Raw genomic sequence first — 18,650 nt, forward strand, 5'->3', positions numbered from 1 at the left:
CACTCAACCATGTCCTTGCATGCAATTTAACTATTATGATAATAGATAAAAGTATTGAGAAAATACATCAAATCATCCTTGAACTTGAGGTCAAAACTTACTTTAGGTCCTAAACTAATCGGACAATTATAAACCTTCCTTAATAACTTTAAAGTGAATTTTTTACCCCCCGAAATTGCTGACGTTACAAATTCTTGAAAATTCTGTGCGTAAATGGCCCATAAAACGTAGAAAAAAATGGGGCCCACCTTCTAAATTTTATAAATTCTCTTTATATATATATATATATATACATACATACATACATACATATATTTATTTAAAAATATATATGTAAAAATAAGAAAGAGAACCATCTTCTTCGTTGCCCCCGTCCCCCTTTCCCGTTCCCCTCACCTCAACCTCACCCTCCAACACATCATTTCTTTATCTTTTTCATAACCCCCCACCCACCCCATTTCTTCATTGAGGTGAAGCCATGGAATATTCTGTAAAAGGTGAAATTGAATGCTTTGAGAAGTTTGTGAATTGGAGCTTTTATGTTTTTGAGTTAAAAAATTGTGAAATTTATGGTACTTAGGCAATTCGTGTCAAAATTGTCTCAAAGTTGACAACTATATTGTTTTAAATGAATTTTTTCGAATTCCTATACTTGAATGAAATTGGTTTTTTTTATTCATTATGTAGAATTGAATGTTGAAATAATGTTTTAATAGAGGAAAAATCTTAAATTGGTGTGATCATGGTTGTTATCTAATGGTGTTAATGAAAAAAAATAAAAAAATCAGAGGAGAAGGCATTAGGGTTGGAAGGAGAGAAAGAGAGGGGGGAAAGAGGGAATGGTCTGAGGAGAAGAAAAATGGGTGCCGGGGGGGGGGGGGGGGGGGGGGGGAGGGGGGGGGGGGGGAGAAAAAGGGGGAAGGGGGGGGGGGGGGGGGGGGGGAGGGGTGGAAAGAGGAGGAAAATCGGAGGGGGGGTGGGGGGATTTTATTCAATATATATTTTATATATATACACATATACTATATTTTATATATATATATATATATATATATATATATATATATATATATAAAATACATATATATTTTTTACTCTTTTAAATAAATATATAAAAATAGTATATGTATATAAAAATAGTATATGTGTGGGATTGCCTTATTTAAAAAAAATATATAAAATTCTTACGTGGCAATGACATGGCACTGACGTGGCTCAAATTGGGGCATGTGTACTCCACTCTCCGCAGTGAGAGTGGTATAATTTTTTAGGGGGCTAAAAAATCATTTTAATGTTATTAAGGGGGTATATAATTGTCCGATTAGTTTAGGGTCTAAAGTAAATTTTGGCCACAAGTTCAGGGGTGATTTGATGTATTTTCTCAAAGTAATTTAAATAATATACATACAACATATATACATTACATATTATACTACTTTAGAAAATATACATACATATATACATTCAATATTATATTACTTTAGACAATATACACACATAAATACATTTAATATATACTACTTTTTTTAATTTCCCATCCGGTGTTCGGTGTCCGCATTGGAGCTGCGACTAATTTAGATTGCGCGTTGCAGGGCCCATTAAGGTGGCAGCGCTCTCAAAAGAGTTTTTCTCCATATCCAGGATCGAACCCTCGACCTCTGGTTAAGGGTGGAGCAGCCTCATCCACTGCACCACAACCCATGTTGGTAATATATACTACTTGAAATAATATACATACAACATATATACATTACATATTATACTAAAATCATACACACATATTCAATATGTACTACTTACCACTTGAAACAATGTACATTTCATATGTGCTACTTAAAATACTACTTGAAATAATATACATTATATATTATTAGAGGAGCATGGCCCGTGTCATCAGCACGGGTCCAACATTAAGGTATTTTGATTATGTATAATAAGTAGACTGATGTTAATTCGAATTATGAATTATAAAAAATTAATACAAAAAATATATTAACTACTTGATAATATTTTTCAAGGAGCCAAATTATCTTTCAAGATAATTTTAATAACTTATTCATATAAATAAAAAAATTTGATGCATTTTAAAGTTTAGGTCTTTAATCATATGACTGAGATTTGCTACATTAAGTATAAAATATGAGATTAGAATTAATACATAAGGCTTGACACTTGTATAAAATAAAAAATAATTGTTGAAAAATATAAAGGATTATCTAATCATTGCATATTACATCACATATGGGTTGCAATTAATTATAAAAAAAATAACATTGTATTCCCCTACTAAGCCGACATGAACATCCTTTGCTTTCATTTTTTTCCTTCTCTTTTATTTGTCAACTCGTTCTTTGAAGTTAAATTAAATTAATAATTTAAATTTAAATTTTAAGTGTTTCAGAAATTATATAAAAAATAATTATAAGTTACCATCCATCACATCAATTTAAGTTATTTGACTTTGAGAACACGATAAAACATACTTCTGTAAATGTTTTATCGAATTTTGCTTCTGTATATGTTCCTTCCAATGAAACGTAGGAGTCGTTTGTTAAAGTGTATAAAAATAATTTTGAATAGAACGTATTAGTAATGTTTACAATAATGCTTGTATTAGTAATATTGGTATTATTTATGCTATCATTATTGTTGTATTAGAAAATGCCTTTTCAACCTTGATATATTAAAATAAAAGTTTTTAAAAAAAGGATTGCATATACATTCTAACATTCATCCGGGATCTAGCACGGGTTCAATATATGTTATTTTTTATCTCAATTTATATGACACATATAGAATTTAGATAATCAATCGTATTTTTAATACGTATTTAGATAATTTAAGTTGTTAATTATTGTAATTTATGATATTTTTAATGTAATTTTCAAATAATATACGTTACTTTTCTTACCCAAGCATTTGTGGCATTGATAGTGAATTATATTTTTAAAATAATTTAAGTTTTTAATTACTGTGATTTATAATACTTTTCTTCTACTTCAATTTAAGTGATACTAATATAGTTTCGAGAGTAAACCAAATATTTTATATCCTTTAAATTTTGTTAGTTGTTAATTATTGTAATTTAAAACCCTTTTTATGTATTTTTTTGAGATATATAACATATTAAATTGTATTTAGATATTTTAAGTTGTTAACTAATGTAATTTATAATACTTTTTATTTATTTTTTGAATAATATGTGTTACTCTCCTTGTCCAGAGTTCTGTATCGTCGATCGACAATTATATTTTTTTAAAAAAAATAATTTTTTTATGATTGTGATTTATAATATTTTTCTATTCCAATTTAAGTGACACAATGCTTAGATAACTATAATAATTGATTAGGGGTGACATAGTAAATTCACGATTGAAGCAGCGAAACATAAATGTCTTAAATGACTTACAACAACTAATTAGAAGTGACAAAGCAAAGTTACTATAAAAATACTTGTAATTTCTTTTTTAAGTGAACCTCATAAAAGACGTCAAGTTAATTTAAAACATCAAGAGCTAATTTATCATTTTTATATCTATTTTATCTTTTTTTATTAAATTTTATTAATTTTTTAATAATCAAGTGACTTATAATAATTAATTAGTGGTGATATTCAGTAAAATTATGGTTGAAGTAGGCATGTCATAAATATCCATTTTCTTAATTAAATATTATTAATTTTTTAATACATAAATGACTTATATAATTAATTAGGGGTGATCTAATAAAATCACGGCTGAAGTAGCTAAAACAGACATATCATAAATATTTATTTTATTTTTTTATAATTAAATATTATTAATTTTTTAATACTTAACGACTTATAATAATTAATTATGAGTGATATAGTAAAATCATAGATTAAATATTATTAATATTTGATACATAAATGACTTATAATAATTAATTTGGGTGATATAGTAAAATCATAATTGAAACAACTGAAGCAGACATGTCATAAATATCTATTTTATTTTTTTAATTAAATATTATTAATTTTTTAATATATAAATAACCTATAATAATTAATTAGGGGTGATATAGTAAAATCACGAAACAAGCAACCTATTCAAGCAGGCATGTCGAAACCCTCTCTTCTATATAATAGAAATATATACTACTTAATATAATAATACTTAATATATTCAAATATTAACATACACTAATTATATATATATATATTCAAATATTAACTTACACTACTTAATTCAAATTTTATATATTTTTATTTATAATAATTAAATAAGATCTAAGATCTGACTATTAAATTTCAGTATATATATATATATATATTAAAAGTGTGAAGGCCATTAGAAAATGATTTGAGCTTTTTACCCTTCATTAAAAGTCTCCGCAATAGATAAAATCGTCTTTTCACTATTTTTTTCAAAATATTATCTAATTTTATTAGATCAATTAATTAATTAATTTATGCGCCCTTTTAAATGTAGGATTTATTAGGGATAAAATTAGTTGAGGTATAAAATTCATGTAATATTCTTTAATTTAGGTAAATCAATTTTCCTTTCCTATTTTGACAAGAATGTATTAGAGACATGGGAATTAGTTAGTTTTTTTTTCTTACTTTATTAATGTCTTCCATATTTTTGACAAATTACCCATTTTTAGGGAGTTTTAGTGCTCATTATCGAAAAAGATCACTCCAACGTCTTAAATTTGAAATTTTTTAACTAAAGAAAAGTAAAAGCTTCAATGGCTTAGCTTTCAGTTGGGTGGAAATCTTAGCATTTTCTTCCATCAAAATGATGGCCGGCAGGAACTTAACTTTGTGTAACTTTAAAAGTTTATTTATATTTTAGGATTTTTAAAAATCCCATCACTTATCCTCCATGCTTGCTTCAGGGATTTTGACACTCCATCCTCAAAACTTTTTTTTTATTTCATGTTTTGTACACTATTCGAATGTTGATCACAATTTACATGGTTAAGACTTTTAAGTTTACTATGTATCCCGAGTTACTTTAGATATTAAACACATGTTCACACAAACTTACATTATATTATAGCTATCAATCAAATTTAAAGTCTATTAAAGATTCGATTTTTAGTTTGTTTCAATATTCTAAAAAGCAAAATCTTAAGAAAATTAAATGATAATTTTATCCTACATTATATAAAACGATATTTTAAACTTTCAATAACAAAAATGTCAACTTGCTATAACAATCATATTTGCCCAAATGTCTTCCTAAGTTGAATAAAATGAGATCTAAAAGTTTATCGCTATTCTGCAGATTATAGCTATATTCATTGAAAATACTACAAAGAATACGTCAAGAATTTATTCTCACCTTTTAATCAAATACATGAAGTTGGAAGCATTCTTACCATGCATCCAAATAGTGCTATGCTTTTGAGGAAGACGGATATCATCATCTTTATCAGTTTGTGATAGATACGGGTTTTATCGTATTTTGACAAATAATAACTGTGATAAAAAAAATTAAACTAATCACGCATTTGTCGACTTCACGTTGTGTAAATCATCGCCCCTAAGAGATATTCTAATGTTCATTGAATTTCCATAAGCTATACAATCTATATATATCCATTATAAAGATGAGAGTTTAAATTCACTTTATAATATTATGTTTCGATGATAGCATATACTTTTGCTTGTGCTTTTTTACCTCTTTTTATATTTCAAATCAATTATTTTCTTTCAGTATTGACGTGACTGTTACTTATTTTAAAGTATTTACTTTTTAATAACATAATTTTGATTTATACTGTAATGTATATGTGTGATACTTCATCAACTCCATCTTTTGAAAAAAATAATAAAAGATTATATTTAAGCTGGTTGTGACGATTATTTTTTTTTCATGTAACATTTGATGGTCTATTAAAAGTTACATTAATCCTCGATACCATGTCCATTCGAAGTATGTCACAAGATCTGTTGAATAAAAGTCTGAGAAGCGTCATTTTGTATAAGGATCTTTTTTATTATGTTAATCTAGATTCTATTATTATATCTATGTCTTTTTTATAAACAAAATAATCTATCTATATCTATATCTATATCTATATTAAAAGTGTAAAGGTCATTAGAAAAGTGATTTGAACTTTTTACCCTTCATTAAAATCTCCGCAATAGATAAAATCGCCTTTTCACTATTTTTCTTAAAATATTATCTAATTTTATTACATAAATTAATTAATTTATGAGTCCTTTTAAATGTAGGATTTATTAGGAACAGAATTAGTTTAGGTATAAAATTCATGTAATATTCTTTAGTTTAGGGAAATCAATTTTCCTTTTCTATTGAGAAAATGGTTTGTTACCGCCCCCCCCCCCCAAACCTTTAGTCGAAATCCCAACTACACACTCAACCTTTTAATGTGACCTATTACCCCCTGAACTTATTTTTACCGAATTTATTACCCCCAATTGCTGACGTGTCACTGGACGTGACTACACGTGCCCATAGGCGCGTCGGTTGACTTTTTTTCACTTTAAAATCATTATTTTTTATTGCCACATCATTATTTTTAATAATTATTATTTTTCTTAATAAATATTGGCTTCTTCTTCTATTCCTCTTCTTCAATGTCTTCTTCTTCTCCTTCTTCTTCTTTTTTTTCTTCTTCTTCTATTTTTCTTCTTCAATGCCTTCAATGGTGAAATGTCGATGAACAGTGACGGTGCCAAAAAATTCAAAATTTCATCGACTTTTTTTTTTGATGAATTTCACGTAATTCGATTCAACATTTTGATTCAACACGTTGATTCAACATTCGATTCAGCTTCACGTAATCAATGGCATTCGACTTTTTTGATTCAACATTCTCACATAATTTGAGTTCTTGGATGCCATTGAAGAAGAAGAAGAAGAAATGCAATTAATGAGTTCTCACTTGAACTAAGAATTTCGATTCAAAAAACTTGAAAAATATTAAGAACTTGAATTCTTGAATGAGGAGATGATAAATTAATTTTGAATGCCATTGATTAGTTCTTGGATGCTATTGAAGAAGAAATGCCATTGAACCCGAATTAAGTTGAAAAAATTTAAGAACTTGAATTCTTGAATGAGGAGATGATGAAGATGATAAATTAATCTTGAATGCCATTGATGAGTTTTTGGATGCTATTGATGAAGAAATGCCATTGATGGGTTCTTGGATGTCATTGAAGAAGAAGAAGAAGAATTGAAGAAGAAGAAAAACTGAAAAAGAAGAAATGAAGAAGAAGAATTGAAGAAGAAGAAAGAAAAATAATAATTGCCATTGATGGATTCTTGGGTGCCATTGAAGAAGAAGAAGAATTGAAGAAGAAGAAGAAATAAAGAAGAAGAATTGAAGAAGAAGAAGAAGAAGAAGAAAGAAAGAAAAATAATAATGTTAAATTGTTATTTTTTTTAGAGTAAAAAAATAAAAAATACCTGGCAATGACGTGACATAATGTGGCGGCGCGTGCATCACACCATATTTGCAATGATTGGTTGTCAGTTTTGGGGGGTTTAATAATTTTACTTTAAAATAGTTTAGGGAGATAATAATTCCACTTTAAAATAGTTTAGGGGGTAATAGGTCACCTTTAAAGGTTGAGTGTGTAGTTAGAATTTGAGGTAAAGATTTGGGGGAGGGGGGGGGGGGGGGGTAACAGACCTTTTTCTCTTTTCTATTTTAACAAGGATATGTGGCAGAGACGTGAGGATTAATTAGTTAGTTTTTTTTCTTACTTTATTAATTCCTCCCATATTTTATCATTAGTTAGTTTTTTTAAGGAAAAAGAAAAAATTAAGGTCTTTTACTTATTTTATTTTTTCCTTTCCTATTTTAATACGAAGGTGCTTCTTATTTTAGCAACTGACTCTTAATTGTGATATTTTAATTTGTAATGAATTCTATGATATAATCTATATATGTTTCTTTTCACAATTTTTTCCAATATATTGTCTAGATTTTGTTTGTATTTTACTTTTGATTTTTAATATATGTATTTTGCAATAATTTTATAATTTAATTTGCAGTAAAGATTATGTTTAATCGTATTGTTCTGATAACACGATCATATCATAGTTTCTGTTATGTTATCATCTGGTATTTTTTTTGTTTAATACAGGTGGTAAATAGAATATATTTGGTCGGACTTTGACAATTTTTTTATGTAAAGATAAAATTTAATCGTATGAATTTTAAAATTCGAAAGGGGACGGAGAGAGTATATTTTTTCTTTCTTTTTGCTTCGTATATTATATGTAGAATCGAATTCTTATACCAAGCATTCTTCCAAAATATTCTATTCTCATTATGTCTATCAGTTTCTTTTTACAAGATTTCAAGGTATATTATGCGTAAGAATTTAAAAAATCAGCATAGTAGTATAAGTTTACTAGAAAAATATTACACGTAATTGGATAGATGGATCACTATACAATAATAATCGCAAAAAAAGTTAATTATATTTTAGCGCATATTGTTTATGAATTCAACAAATTGATGTGATAGTTTGATGGATAGCTTGTGGATCATAGAAGAGGAATATCGGAGGTAGCCTTCTACTTTATATCTATTGTAGGTTTGGCTAACACTATACCTTTATAATAAATTCATCCATGTTGATTTAAGAATATTCTTTTCATCCATTGTTTTGAAAGTATAGTTATATATATACAACAATTAAAATAACTTTATTCTTTTATATTTATTATAATTGACTAACGTGATATACACGTGCAGTACACGAACACTTAATTAGTATATATATATATGTAATAATATTTCTACAGCAGCCATAAAATTTTGAAACAATTAGTATCACCATAAAAGAGAATTGACCGTAGTTGACAACACAAAAATAGCCGAAAAAATAAGAGGCGTTGTCTCACTTTTATTCCCAAAAACTATTTCAAAAAATAAATATCTATACAAAAATAACAATAGTCATACAGTTGGTTGATACAAATGTGAATAAAGGGCAAAAATGATAATAGTACAGCTAACAGAATATTAATTGACTAAACGAAAGCAAACGCAAATCCAACCACCAATACAACCCACAATGAGCTAAGACTGGGGACCCCATTTGTATCATTCTCCTGGGTCGGAGTCAAAGTTGTATTCGGCCCAGTAAAATTCGGGTTAGACCCGTATAACTCCTGCACTCCCAGAATATCATCATTCGCAAGTTCCACTCTTCGGGTACCCGATTCTAAACTCGGGTACATTATCGAATCTTCTACAGATGAATGACCCAAACCCAATAAGTGTCCGATTTCATGAACCGCAACCGATTCAAGATCTACAGCCGATAATATTGAAAAGAACTTCCCTTCATTTACCGGCGTACCATCGATGACCCAATTCTCATCGCCGTCCAAGTGAAAATTCCCCGCCGGCGGCGAAAACGCGTGTGCTAATGTCCCCATCGGACCATCAAACGGTTCACCGTCGTTGTGATCTCCGGCGAAAAATCCGATCTTAATATCCGCCGATTGGAACGACGGCGTCTCAGTGAAGGTCAATGGGGTTACCTCCGACCATCGGTCAAAAGCGCGTGAGAACACGCTCTTGATGTTATCCGTCAGATTGTTCGCCGGTAGAAACGCGTATGTCAAGTCGGTCTTACCCGCCGGCCACCGTGGTCTACCCGGAAAGAACGAGTAGTGAGCGACCGTCGGAGAACCTGCCGGCGGCGGCTTGCCGTAGTTCATGGTACTAATGCCGTTAACTACATCGGCGTTTCCACATCTGGGTCTTATGATATGCTGAATCGTCGGCGCGTCGAGGACACCAGTGGCGTTGAGGTTGAAATTTTGCTGGTAAGTCTTGACTGCAGATTCAAGAATATCATCAAAGTCATCATTGAAGTTACTGGAAGAAGAAGAAGTAATATATCCGAAATGTTGAAAATATTTTTTTATTTTAGCAATGCCATCGACTTTCTGACCGGTGTGGCATCCTAATAACTTCTGAAAACCTGCCCAAGCAGTGGCATTAGGTTTGAGTAAACGAGGGATTGAAGAAATATTTGGGAAGAAATGAGCTGAAGTTGGAGTTGATAATATTAGAACAAAAGCAATGGCGATGAATAAATGAATCCTCATTTCAAGTTTGTTTTCTTTGTGGGTACTGTCTTTTATTGAAAAGATAGTGAACGGTATTTGAGATTTATAGGCTATGGATCTGAAGGTTTTAACGATGGATAATGGATACTGATTAGACTTATTATATGGAGAAAAAGCTCTGCGCGGCAAGCTTGCTGACTTTATGTAATCGTATATGGAATATAGTAGAAAGGAAAAAAGTATACATAATTTTTTTTTAATTAAATAAATTAATTAAAATATATATATATATATATTTTTAATAAAGAGATCAAGTAAAATAAAATGAAGTAACTAGTCAAGTTATAGTGAAAAATTGGGTTTCATTGTTGGTCTAGTTATATGCATGGTCCGATTTACTATACCCAAAAAAAACCCTAAGCAAAGCGACTTCGTTGCACCACGACGAAGTCGCTGATCCAATGGTCAGTTCAGCCACTGGGCTACCCGAAAAGGCCGATCAGACTTCGTTATCACGTAGCTTAATCCTTAATTAGGAAGAACAGTCATAAGATCGTATCGTATATTGAATCACATCAATTATTGATATAATAATCACGAATATATTGAATCTATGCATACAATCACCAGTATTCAATCAGTGGAACAATAAGCATCATACCACATCTTCCTCTATCCCATATCGGAGAGGTGTATATGCACATACATAAAAATTTATAAACTTTAACTACATCCTTTACAAAGATAAACTCTTCCCGGATATCCAATCAATATCTTAACATGGTCTTCGTCCCAATAATACGTCTGGAATAATCACAATAACATAATCACGGCCTTCAGTCTATGTACATATCCGAAACTCATATCTGTAATCATATTTATAAGTCATAGTATATCTCTAATCATCTCCAGCATAGGAGGCATCTCGCATAAATGAGGCATGATCTCAATAAGCATATAATCATCTCTCACATAGGATATCTCATATCAATAGATCACACATCATGACTATAATAAATATAAGCTATCTAGGCCAATCATTATATCTAAGAGAAATATTGTTTCTATAGGTCATAAATCGTATCTAAGAGGAAATAACGTCTCTAAAAGGCCCAATATCGCATCTAAGAGGAATTAACATCTCTATAGGCCATTAATCATAATTCGAGAAAAATCATCACAATTTATTAATTCACCAAGCAAATCTCATATATAAGGCTCATTAGTTTTAACTAGGCCTAACATCCGCAACTAAGTCCACAAGGGCTTATACAAGTCTTGGCCTAAGTGGGCTGGACGAACCCGCTTCTAATCCTCAATTTTCATAGTTAGGCAATCTACGTCCCCAAACTAGGCTAAGGTATCTACTTCACTTTTAGATGTCAAGTAAGACATAACCAATCCTAAGATAGGAACTTCGTCTAAAAACATGAGCATTTAAGTCAACTCTACCCAAATTACGGTTTCAAGACCACTAGACTAGCCCAACTAAGGTTAATCATACTAACCATGATTTCAGCACTTTAACTACACCCAAACCTAGAATCATATCATATTCATGCTACAAATTAGTCCAATCTTGGGAGAAGGCAATAGGATTTTAAAAGGTCATAAGCATTCCACTTTACGGGTCCAAAACCCTCATCTAATTCCCAAAACTTCAATATTCAAGACCATGTCATTCTACGCATAATCAAACCTAACATTCACATTCACACGCAATATATATCACACATCATCTACGAAGAGGAGTAGACAGAAGCTTACCTTAAGGCCGAACCGCAAAACCTCAAATCGTTCTCCAAACGCCCATCTTCACTTCACAATCCCAAAATGTCATCACACTATCAAAATAGAAATTTACTCATCAATATGAGTCTAACGATATCCATATTAACTACTTTTGGTTTGGGGGTCAAAACAGACCCCCGGAACAGGTTCTCGAAAAAGAAGGGCAAAATTAAAATTTTACTTAAAAAATGTGTTCCTCATATTCTTAGAAACCTACAGCTTCGCTCAAGTCAAATCGAGTAAAAAATGAGGTTTAAATCTAAAAAAAATCATTTTTGAGCTTTACTGGGTAAAGTCTTTTAAATCCTGATTAAAATCAAGAATCGGAGTTGTTTTAAAGGTTAAATTGATGAAAAACTAGTAATTCTAAGATAAAAATATTATTCAAGTGAAAAGAAGTGAAATTGGGGTTTAAAATCAAGTCTTAAGATTTTTGAAGTTTTGAGAAATTAATCAAGAAATTTCTAAGAAAAGGAGTGAATTTTTACCTTAAATTCGTAATAGAATCAAGAAATAAATGTTAATCTAGCTTCCCGAGCTTCCACTAGTTTCACTTTTAAGCTCCCACACTATCTTATGGTTTAACTCTCAAGAGAAAAGACGAAAAATGAGCCAAATGAGCTCAAAACTGCTTTAAATAGTGCAGAAAAATCTGCATAGCTTTGTCCCATTCCGGAGGGACTTCGACAAGGTGTTCGGAGTTCGTTTGGAGTCTGATATATGCAAACGAACTATGTAACCACACTAAATTTGATACTCCAGACTCAATGACGATATCAGATTTTTGAAAAAAATATTATTTTCACAAAGTTGACTCCTAAAATTAGAAATCATAATTTTTCAAATCGAGGGTAGAAATGAAATTTAAAAGCCGTAAAATATCACCAAACATATTATCATCCTAAAATCGATATTCTGGATCTGTTGGCAAATTCAGATTTTTCATTCGAGTTCGTTTCAGCCAAATATGGGTCGCACACCCATATTCTCGATTTTTCAACTTTCCGACCAATAGGTTGAAATGAGCTCGGGTACATAGAGACTCGAACCAAAGGTCTACCTAGCCTAAAAACAATATTCTGGATTTGTTGGTGTAGTCGAAATTTGTATTCGAGATTGTTTCACTGAAGTTTTCGCCCGGTGGCCATTTGAAACCAACAAAGACTTCAAAACAGGGAATTGACTCTAAAAACCAAATGAACTATCCGGTAACCGAACCGTCAGTCCCAACAAGTCATAAATGACTTGGGGTAGCTATGGAGAAGCTCAAACAACAGAAATAAGCATAAATATGGAAAATGACCTGAAGGATCATTACAATATCCACTACTAAATGGACTTTTGTCCTCGAAAGTCAACGAATAGAAAAAATCTCAAAGGCTCAAAGGGATGAGGTACTGGGCCCACATGCTCCAAGCATGACTTCTCAGATAACCTCAGCGGAGAGAAAACATTTTTGAGGGATTTTTCCACAGTAATCCTTTTTTAAGCAGCACTTTCATTCTACTTTCAAACAACTAAAACTTAACTTAACTGTTAACTAGCCTCAAACTGAACCAAGAAGGTTGATGCATACACATCTGAACCACGTCACGCTGATACCATCTCTATACCCGCATAAATCAATAAAGGTTCACCAGAGCCAAGGCCAACCCAAATCATGAATCATACCACCAAATCCAAATCCAAATATATATGCTCTATTTACCATTTTGCACATGCTATCTACTCCGACCAGGAGGCAAAATCACTTGAGTCTCGTCCACACAGTCTCATCACAGAGAACTCAGAGAACTAAAGTTGATCCGTTGAAAGTCCATACGGGAAACAAGAAAATAAGTTCATAAGGAACTATCTAAGCACACCAATGGAGATAATCAAGGAATGCAATCCATGCCAATGCTGCAACCAGTCTGGATAAATCAAACAAAAATCTCGAATTCCAAGGTATAACTACTAATCAATAAATATCTCGCTCTAGGATGTCTCATCCACCGGGAATTAAATATTGAATCCAACACGAGAATATTACTCCCATTTAGTAAAACATCCAAAATTCTCAAAGAAAACTGAAGCTCGAGGTCAAAAATGAAATAACCCATACGGAGCCCATGGTCTATCATCTGAACACTTATCACTTATAATCCAACTGACATTGAGAAGACCGAATAGGCAATCACGGAGTAGGCTCAACCATCCTATAAATGAAATCTGAACAAAAGCAAGTCTAAAACAAACGCTGCACATAAGGTTAACAACACCAAGCTAAAATTTCAATACCAAGGCTGAATTACTCGGTCTCAAATATCTAAACAAAAACTAAAAATGGGTAGGCATTTGTAAGACCTCACAAAATTCTCTCGTAGAATGAGCCTTAGGGTGTGACAAGTGAGGCGTTATTTAGACCCTAAAAGATTGAGAAGTGACCTCATAAGTGAGTATCATGTTAACCATATAGAATTTCCCTAATTTTGACTTTCTATCACATGAAAAATTTGATAAGCTTTCCGTCAATATAAGATTCGCCTAAATCCGATACCTGGGTAAGAAGTTATGACTAATTTAAGTCCTAGTCGTAAAATAATGTCATTTTAGTGCTTGACGTATCACAGAGAGGGTCTATTTGACAATTGTCAAATTCTAGTGGAACTCCGAGATAGTGGCGCATCGCGGAGGACCCCAATTTCCCAATAGTCAATTTCCAGTAGCCTAGCGTGATTGTGACGCGTCGCGCTGAAGTTCCAGGTCCCAACCAGTGGGACAACATGATGGATCCGTATCGCGTTAACTCCCAGATTTCCATTTCTCAATTTCCAGTGAGACACCGCGATACTGGTGCATCCGGCGGCCCATAAAATCGGGTTCCCATTTCAATTTTTCCAGCTCCGTACAGAAGTTACGAGGGGCACTTTGGACTTTTTTCAAGCCTCTTAAACCGTGAAAACACCAAATTAAAATCATTTACAAGTGTTCTATGAAATTTTTCTTAAGTTTTCTCTCAACAAGAACCCTAATTATCCAAAACCTCTTCCAAGAATTTCAAGAATACACCATAGATTTTCTAAATTGAGTTAAGATTCAAGGTTCCCAAGTTAATGTCTTTAAGAACCCTTATTCAAGAGTATGAATAGAGTCCCAAAAGCGAGATTTCATCCAAAGCTTCTAATTCAAGGTATGTGGGGTTTTGAACAAGGGTAATCCTTTCACCCTTGTGCCCAAAGGCTTATTTAAACTACAATTTCTCTGCAATTTATGAGATTTTACATGAAATTAAATTGGGAATTTTCACCCTTTGTTATTGGTTGTAAGATTTCGATGTTTCCCATGAATTGAGAGTCTAATGGCATAATTTTTACATGTTTTCTTGAGAAATTGCAGTTAGGCCTATACCCCATGATTTTAATCCTTGAGAAGTTAATAGTTGAAATATTTGAGATATTGAAGTATATAAGTATGTTGAGATTTTGAGAAAATTGCTGAAATTTCCAGATTTCTACATAGGTTATGAATCTATATGCTATCTATTATGCTTTTGATAAGTTTTAGCTTGAGATTGAATTATGGGTTATTAAACCTTACTTGAGACTTGCAATTTATGAACTATTGTGCTATAAGCACCCATGATTTGAGTATTCTGAGATTGTTGAGAAATGTTTTGACCTAATGGTCATTGAGCTTTGAAATTCACTTTCCTACATGAGAGTACAGATTTGATTATTGGGTTCGTGGTGAACCATGAGATTATTTCTAAGAGTGGATTTTTACAAGATGAGCATGGATAATCTAAAGGGAGTAGTATTTAGCATCGAGTGGGTAAGTTACTATGATTTCTTACCCCTAAACTATGTGCCACTGTAGGTTGGGCCTGAGACCGAGTTTATGATTATTATTGGGCCTAAGGCTGAGTTGATATTGGGCACGAGGCCGAGTTTGTTTAGTGATCACTGGACCTAGGTTATACTCTCTGGCAAAAGTATGACACATCTCCCCAACGTGGGGTCTCTTCCTTAGGAGGACAAAACGTTGGACTCCATATAGCTCACATGGTTTATGTCGTTTAAGAGAACCTCCCTTGACATATAAACTTCGAGATCAGTTACTTCCTTGAAAACTAAAATATTTACCCTTCCAATGAGATATTTTTCTAAAGTGAATGAAATGCCTTAAAGTATGTTTCAAAGTTATATGATTCCGTATTCCAACTATTTGAGTTCAAAAGAGTTATGAGTTCTTGAGCATTAAAGAAGTTTTACTCTTCATGAGGCATATGAATGAGTTAAAAGTATTATTTAAAGTCTCCTTTAGCCTATGGGTAACGAGAATGAGAGAATATTTTAAATTTCAAAGCTAAAGGTCTAATGACTCACAAGATTGTGTTACATGTTCCATTTTACATGATTCATGAGCTTTGCATTTTATACCTATTCAAGTCATGTGAGTCATTACTTATTACCTGCATGATTTGATTAAAGAGTATTGATGTTGTTTATATAAATGCATGCACCCCCACATACTCAGTACATTCTCAAGGGCTGATCCACATATACGTCTATGTGCTACATTGTCTTATAATGTAGGTTCAGGTGCTCAGTCCCAGCCTCGTCAGTGATTTTCGAGTACCTCTATCTACATTCCAACGGTGGTGAGTTGTCATGGTTCGAGGACCTATATTCAGACATCTCCATATTTGAGAGACTATATGGTTATTTCTAGTTCATTTTGAGTCAGTTGGGGACCTGTCCCAACGACTCTTTAGTATGGATTAGTATAGGCTTTGTCAGACTAGTTGTTAGATTGTGATTGTGTTGAGAATTCCAGTATTGTGGTCGTTTGGACCGAGTATATTTCTCCGTACTTCCCCTTTATATGATATTACTATGCTAGTGTTTGAATTATTTTATCTTGAAATGAGTGTTATTAGTAGAAACAGGCTCAAAGGGTTAGCTTGGGGTTACTTGTAGCCTTAAGCACCCTGTGACGTCCCATGAGGCGATTTTGGGTCGTTACAAACTTGGTACCAAAACCAGTTTTTAAGGAGTCCTAGGGAGTCTGACAAGCCGCGTTGAGTAGAGTCTTGATCATCGGTGTGTAGCGCGACATATCTATGAGCAAGAGGCTTCAAGACATTTTAGAAAAAAGTTATTTCTTCTTTCAGATTCTATCGTGCCTACAGTTGTCCCTCTCATCTAATAATTCATGCTCTTCTATTTTAGAAAATGCCTCTCCTAAGAGCGAATGCCCGCAGGAACGATGATGATCAACCCCTACCTGTTGATCCTTTAAATGAGATGGTGTCTCATATTGAGTTTCAGGCGAGTTTCAGGCGGCCTTTCAGGTGTTAGCCCAAGCAGTCATCGCTAATGTTCGGGCCAATAACCAGGCCGCAGTTGCTAATCAGTAGGGAGGTAATGTAGCCATAGCTAGGATCCGTGATTTCATGCAGATGAATCCTCCAGAGTTTTATGGGTCCAAGGCAGGTGAGGACCCATAATTGTACCTTGAGGAGGTGAGAAAGATCACGCAGGTGATGTATATTTCTGAAGAAGAAAGTGTTGAGTTGGCGTCTTACAGGTTAAAAGACATAGCCTATGACTGGGTTGTATCATGAAGGAAGGGTAGAGGTGAGGATGTTGCTCCTATGACTTAGCAGGTATTCTAAGATACATTTTTGGACAAGTTATTTCTGCTTGAGATGAAGGAAGAAAAGATTGAGGAGTTTATGAACTTGAGGCAGAGCTCCATAAGTATTAAGGAGTACTGCTTGAAGTTCAATCAGTTGGCCAAGTACGCTCCCGATTTGATTTCTTAAACCCGGGCTAGTATGAGCAAGTTCATGACCGGTGTTTCTGGGTTAATACTGAAGGAGTGTAGGACTGCGATGCTGTATAGGGATATGGATCTGGCTAGGTTGATGGCACATGCCTAGCAGTTAGAGGCAGATAAGATTAAGGAAAGATATTGAGTGAGGGGTAACAAGAGGGCTAGATCTGAGCAGCATGAGTATAGCCAGCCTAGGTTCCATGGAGGGAACCACCTTCAGTTTTAGAGGCGTCCATCTATGCTAGCATCTTCATCAGCTAGTGCTCCCGCGCCTAGAAACAGGCAGGAGCAAGGGGCAGATCTTTTATGTCTAGGTCATAAAACAGTATTGGTAACAGGCCCCGTTATCCTCCTTATGCTAAGTGTGGTAGGGATCATCCCGGTGAGTGTTTCGTAGATCTGAGGGATTGTTTTGGTTATGTTAAGAAGGGCCACAAACTTAGAGATTATCCTCATGCTAGACAGGGGAACAAAGATGCCCGACCTCAGGCACAGGCTATTAATGTACCAGTTCTTGTACCCCGTCCTGCCCCTACTCAGGGCGCTTCATCTAGCACTGCTAGCGGCCAGCGCCAGAACAGATTCTATGCCTCATCATCAAGTCAGGAGTAGGAGTCCTCTCCCGATGTTGTTATCGGTATGCTCCATATCTTTTGCCTTGATGTCTATGTGTTGTTGGACCTCGGGTCAATTCTCTCTTATGTGACCCCACTTGTAGCTATAAATTTCAAAATGAGTCTCGAAAATATTTCTGAGCCTTTCCTAGTTTCTACACCTGTTGGGGAGTCAATTATTGGTAAACAAGTGTATAGAGATTTTTCTGTTACTATTCTTCATAGAGTCATACTTGCCGATTTGATAGAGTTAGACATGGTGAATTTTGACCTTATTTTGGGTATGGATTGGCTTCATTCTTATTATGAGTTTATAGACTGTCGTACTCGTGTGGTCAAGTTTCAGTTTCCTGATGAACCAGTTTTTCAGTGGTCCGGGAGTTCAATA

General features: G+C 33.2%; 1 protein-coding gene across 1 annotated transcript; it reads right to left on the reverse strand.

Annotated features, from left to right (window-relative positions):
- Positions 1 to 8,828: 8,828 nt before the first annotated feature.
- LOC107848390 (metalloendoproteinase 3-MMP) lies at positions 8,829 to 10,332 on the reverse strand. The gene has a single exon (XM_016693153.2). The coding sequence runs from the start codon at positions 10,074 to 10,076 to the stop codon at positions 8,988 to 8,990; it is 1,089 nt and encodes a 362-aa protein (XP_016548639.2). The 5' UTR covers positions 10,077 to 10,332; the 3' UTR covers positions 8,829 to 8,987.
- Between the last annotated feature and the right edge of the window lie 8,318 nt (positions 10,333 to 18,650).

Source organism: Capsicum annuum, chromosome 11 (genome assembly GCF_002878395.1).
Source record: "Capsicum annuum cultivar UCD-10X-F1 chromosome 11, UCD10Xv1.1, whole genome shotgun sequence".
In the NCBI taxonomy this organism is placed as follows: domain Eukaryota; kingdom Viridiplantae; phylum Streptophyta; class Magnoliopsida; order Solanales; family Solanaceae; genus Capsicum; species Capsicum annuum.

Bases quoted from the DNA above. Each gene is read 5' to 3' on its own strand.
- LOC107848390 (XM_016693153.2), bottom strand. From the start codon at position 10,076: ATGAGGATTCATTTATTCATCGCCATTGCTTTTGTTCTAATATTATCA.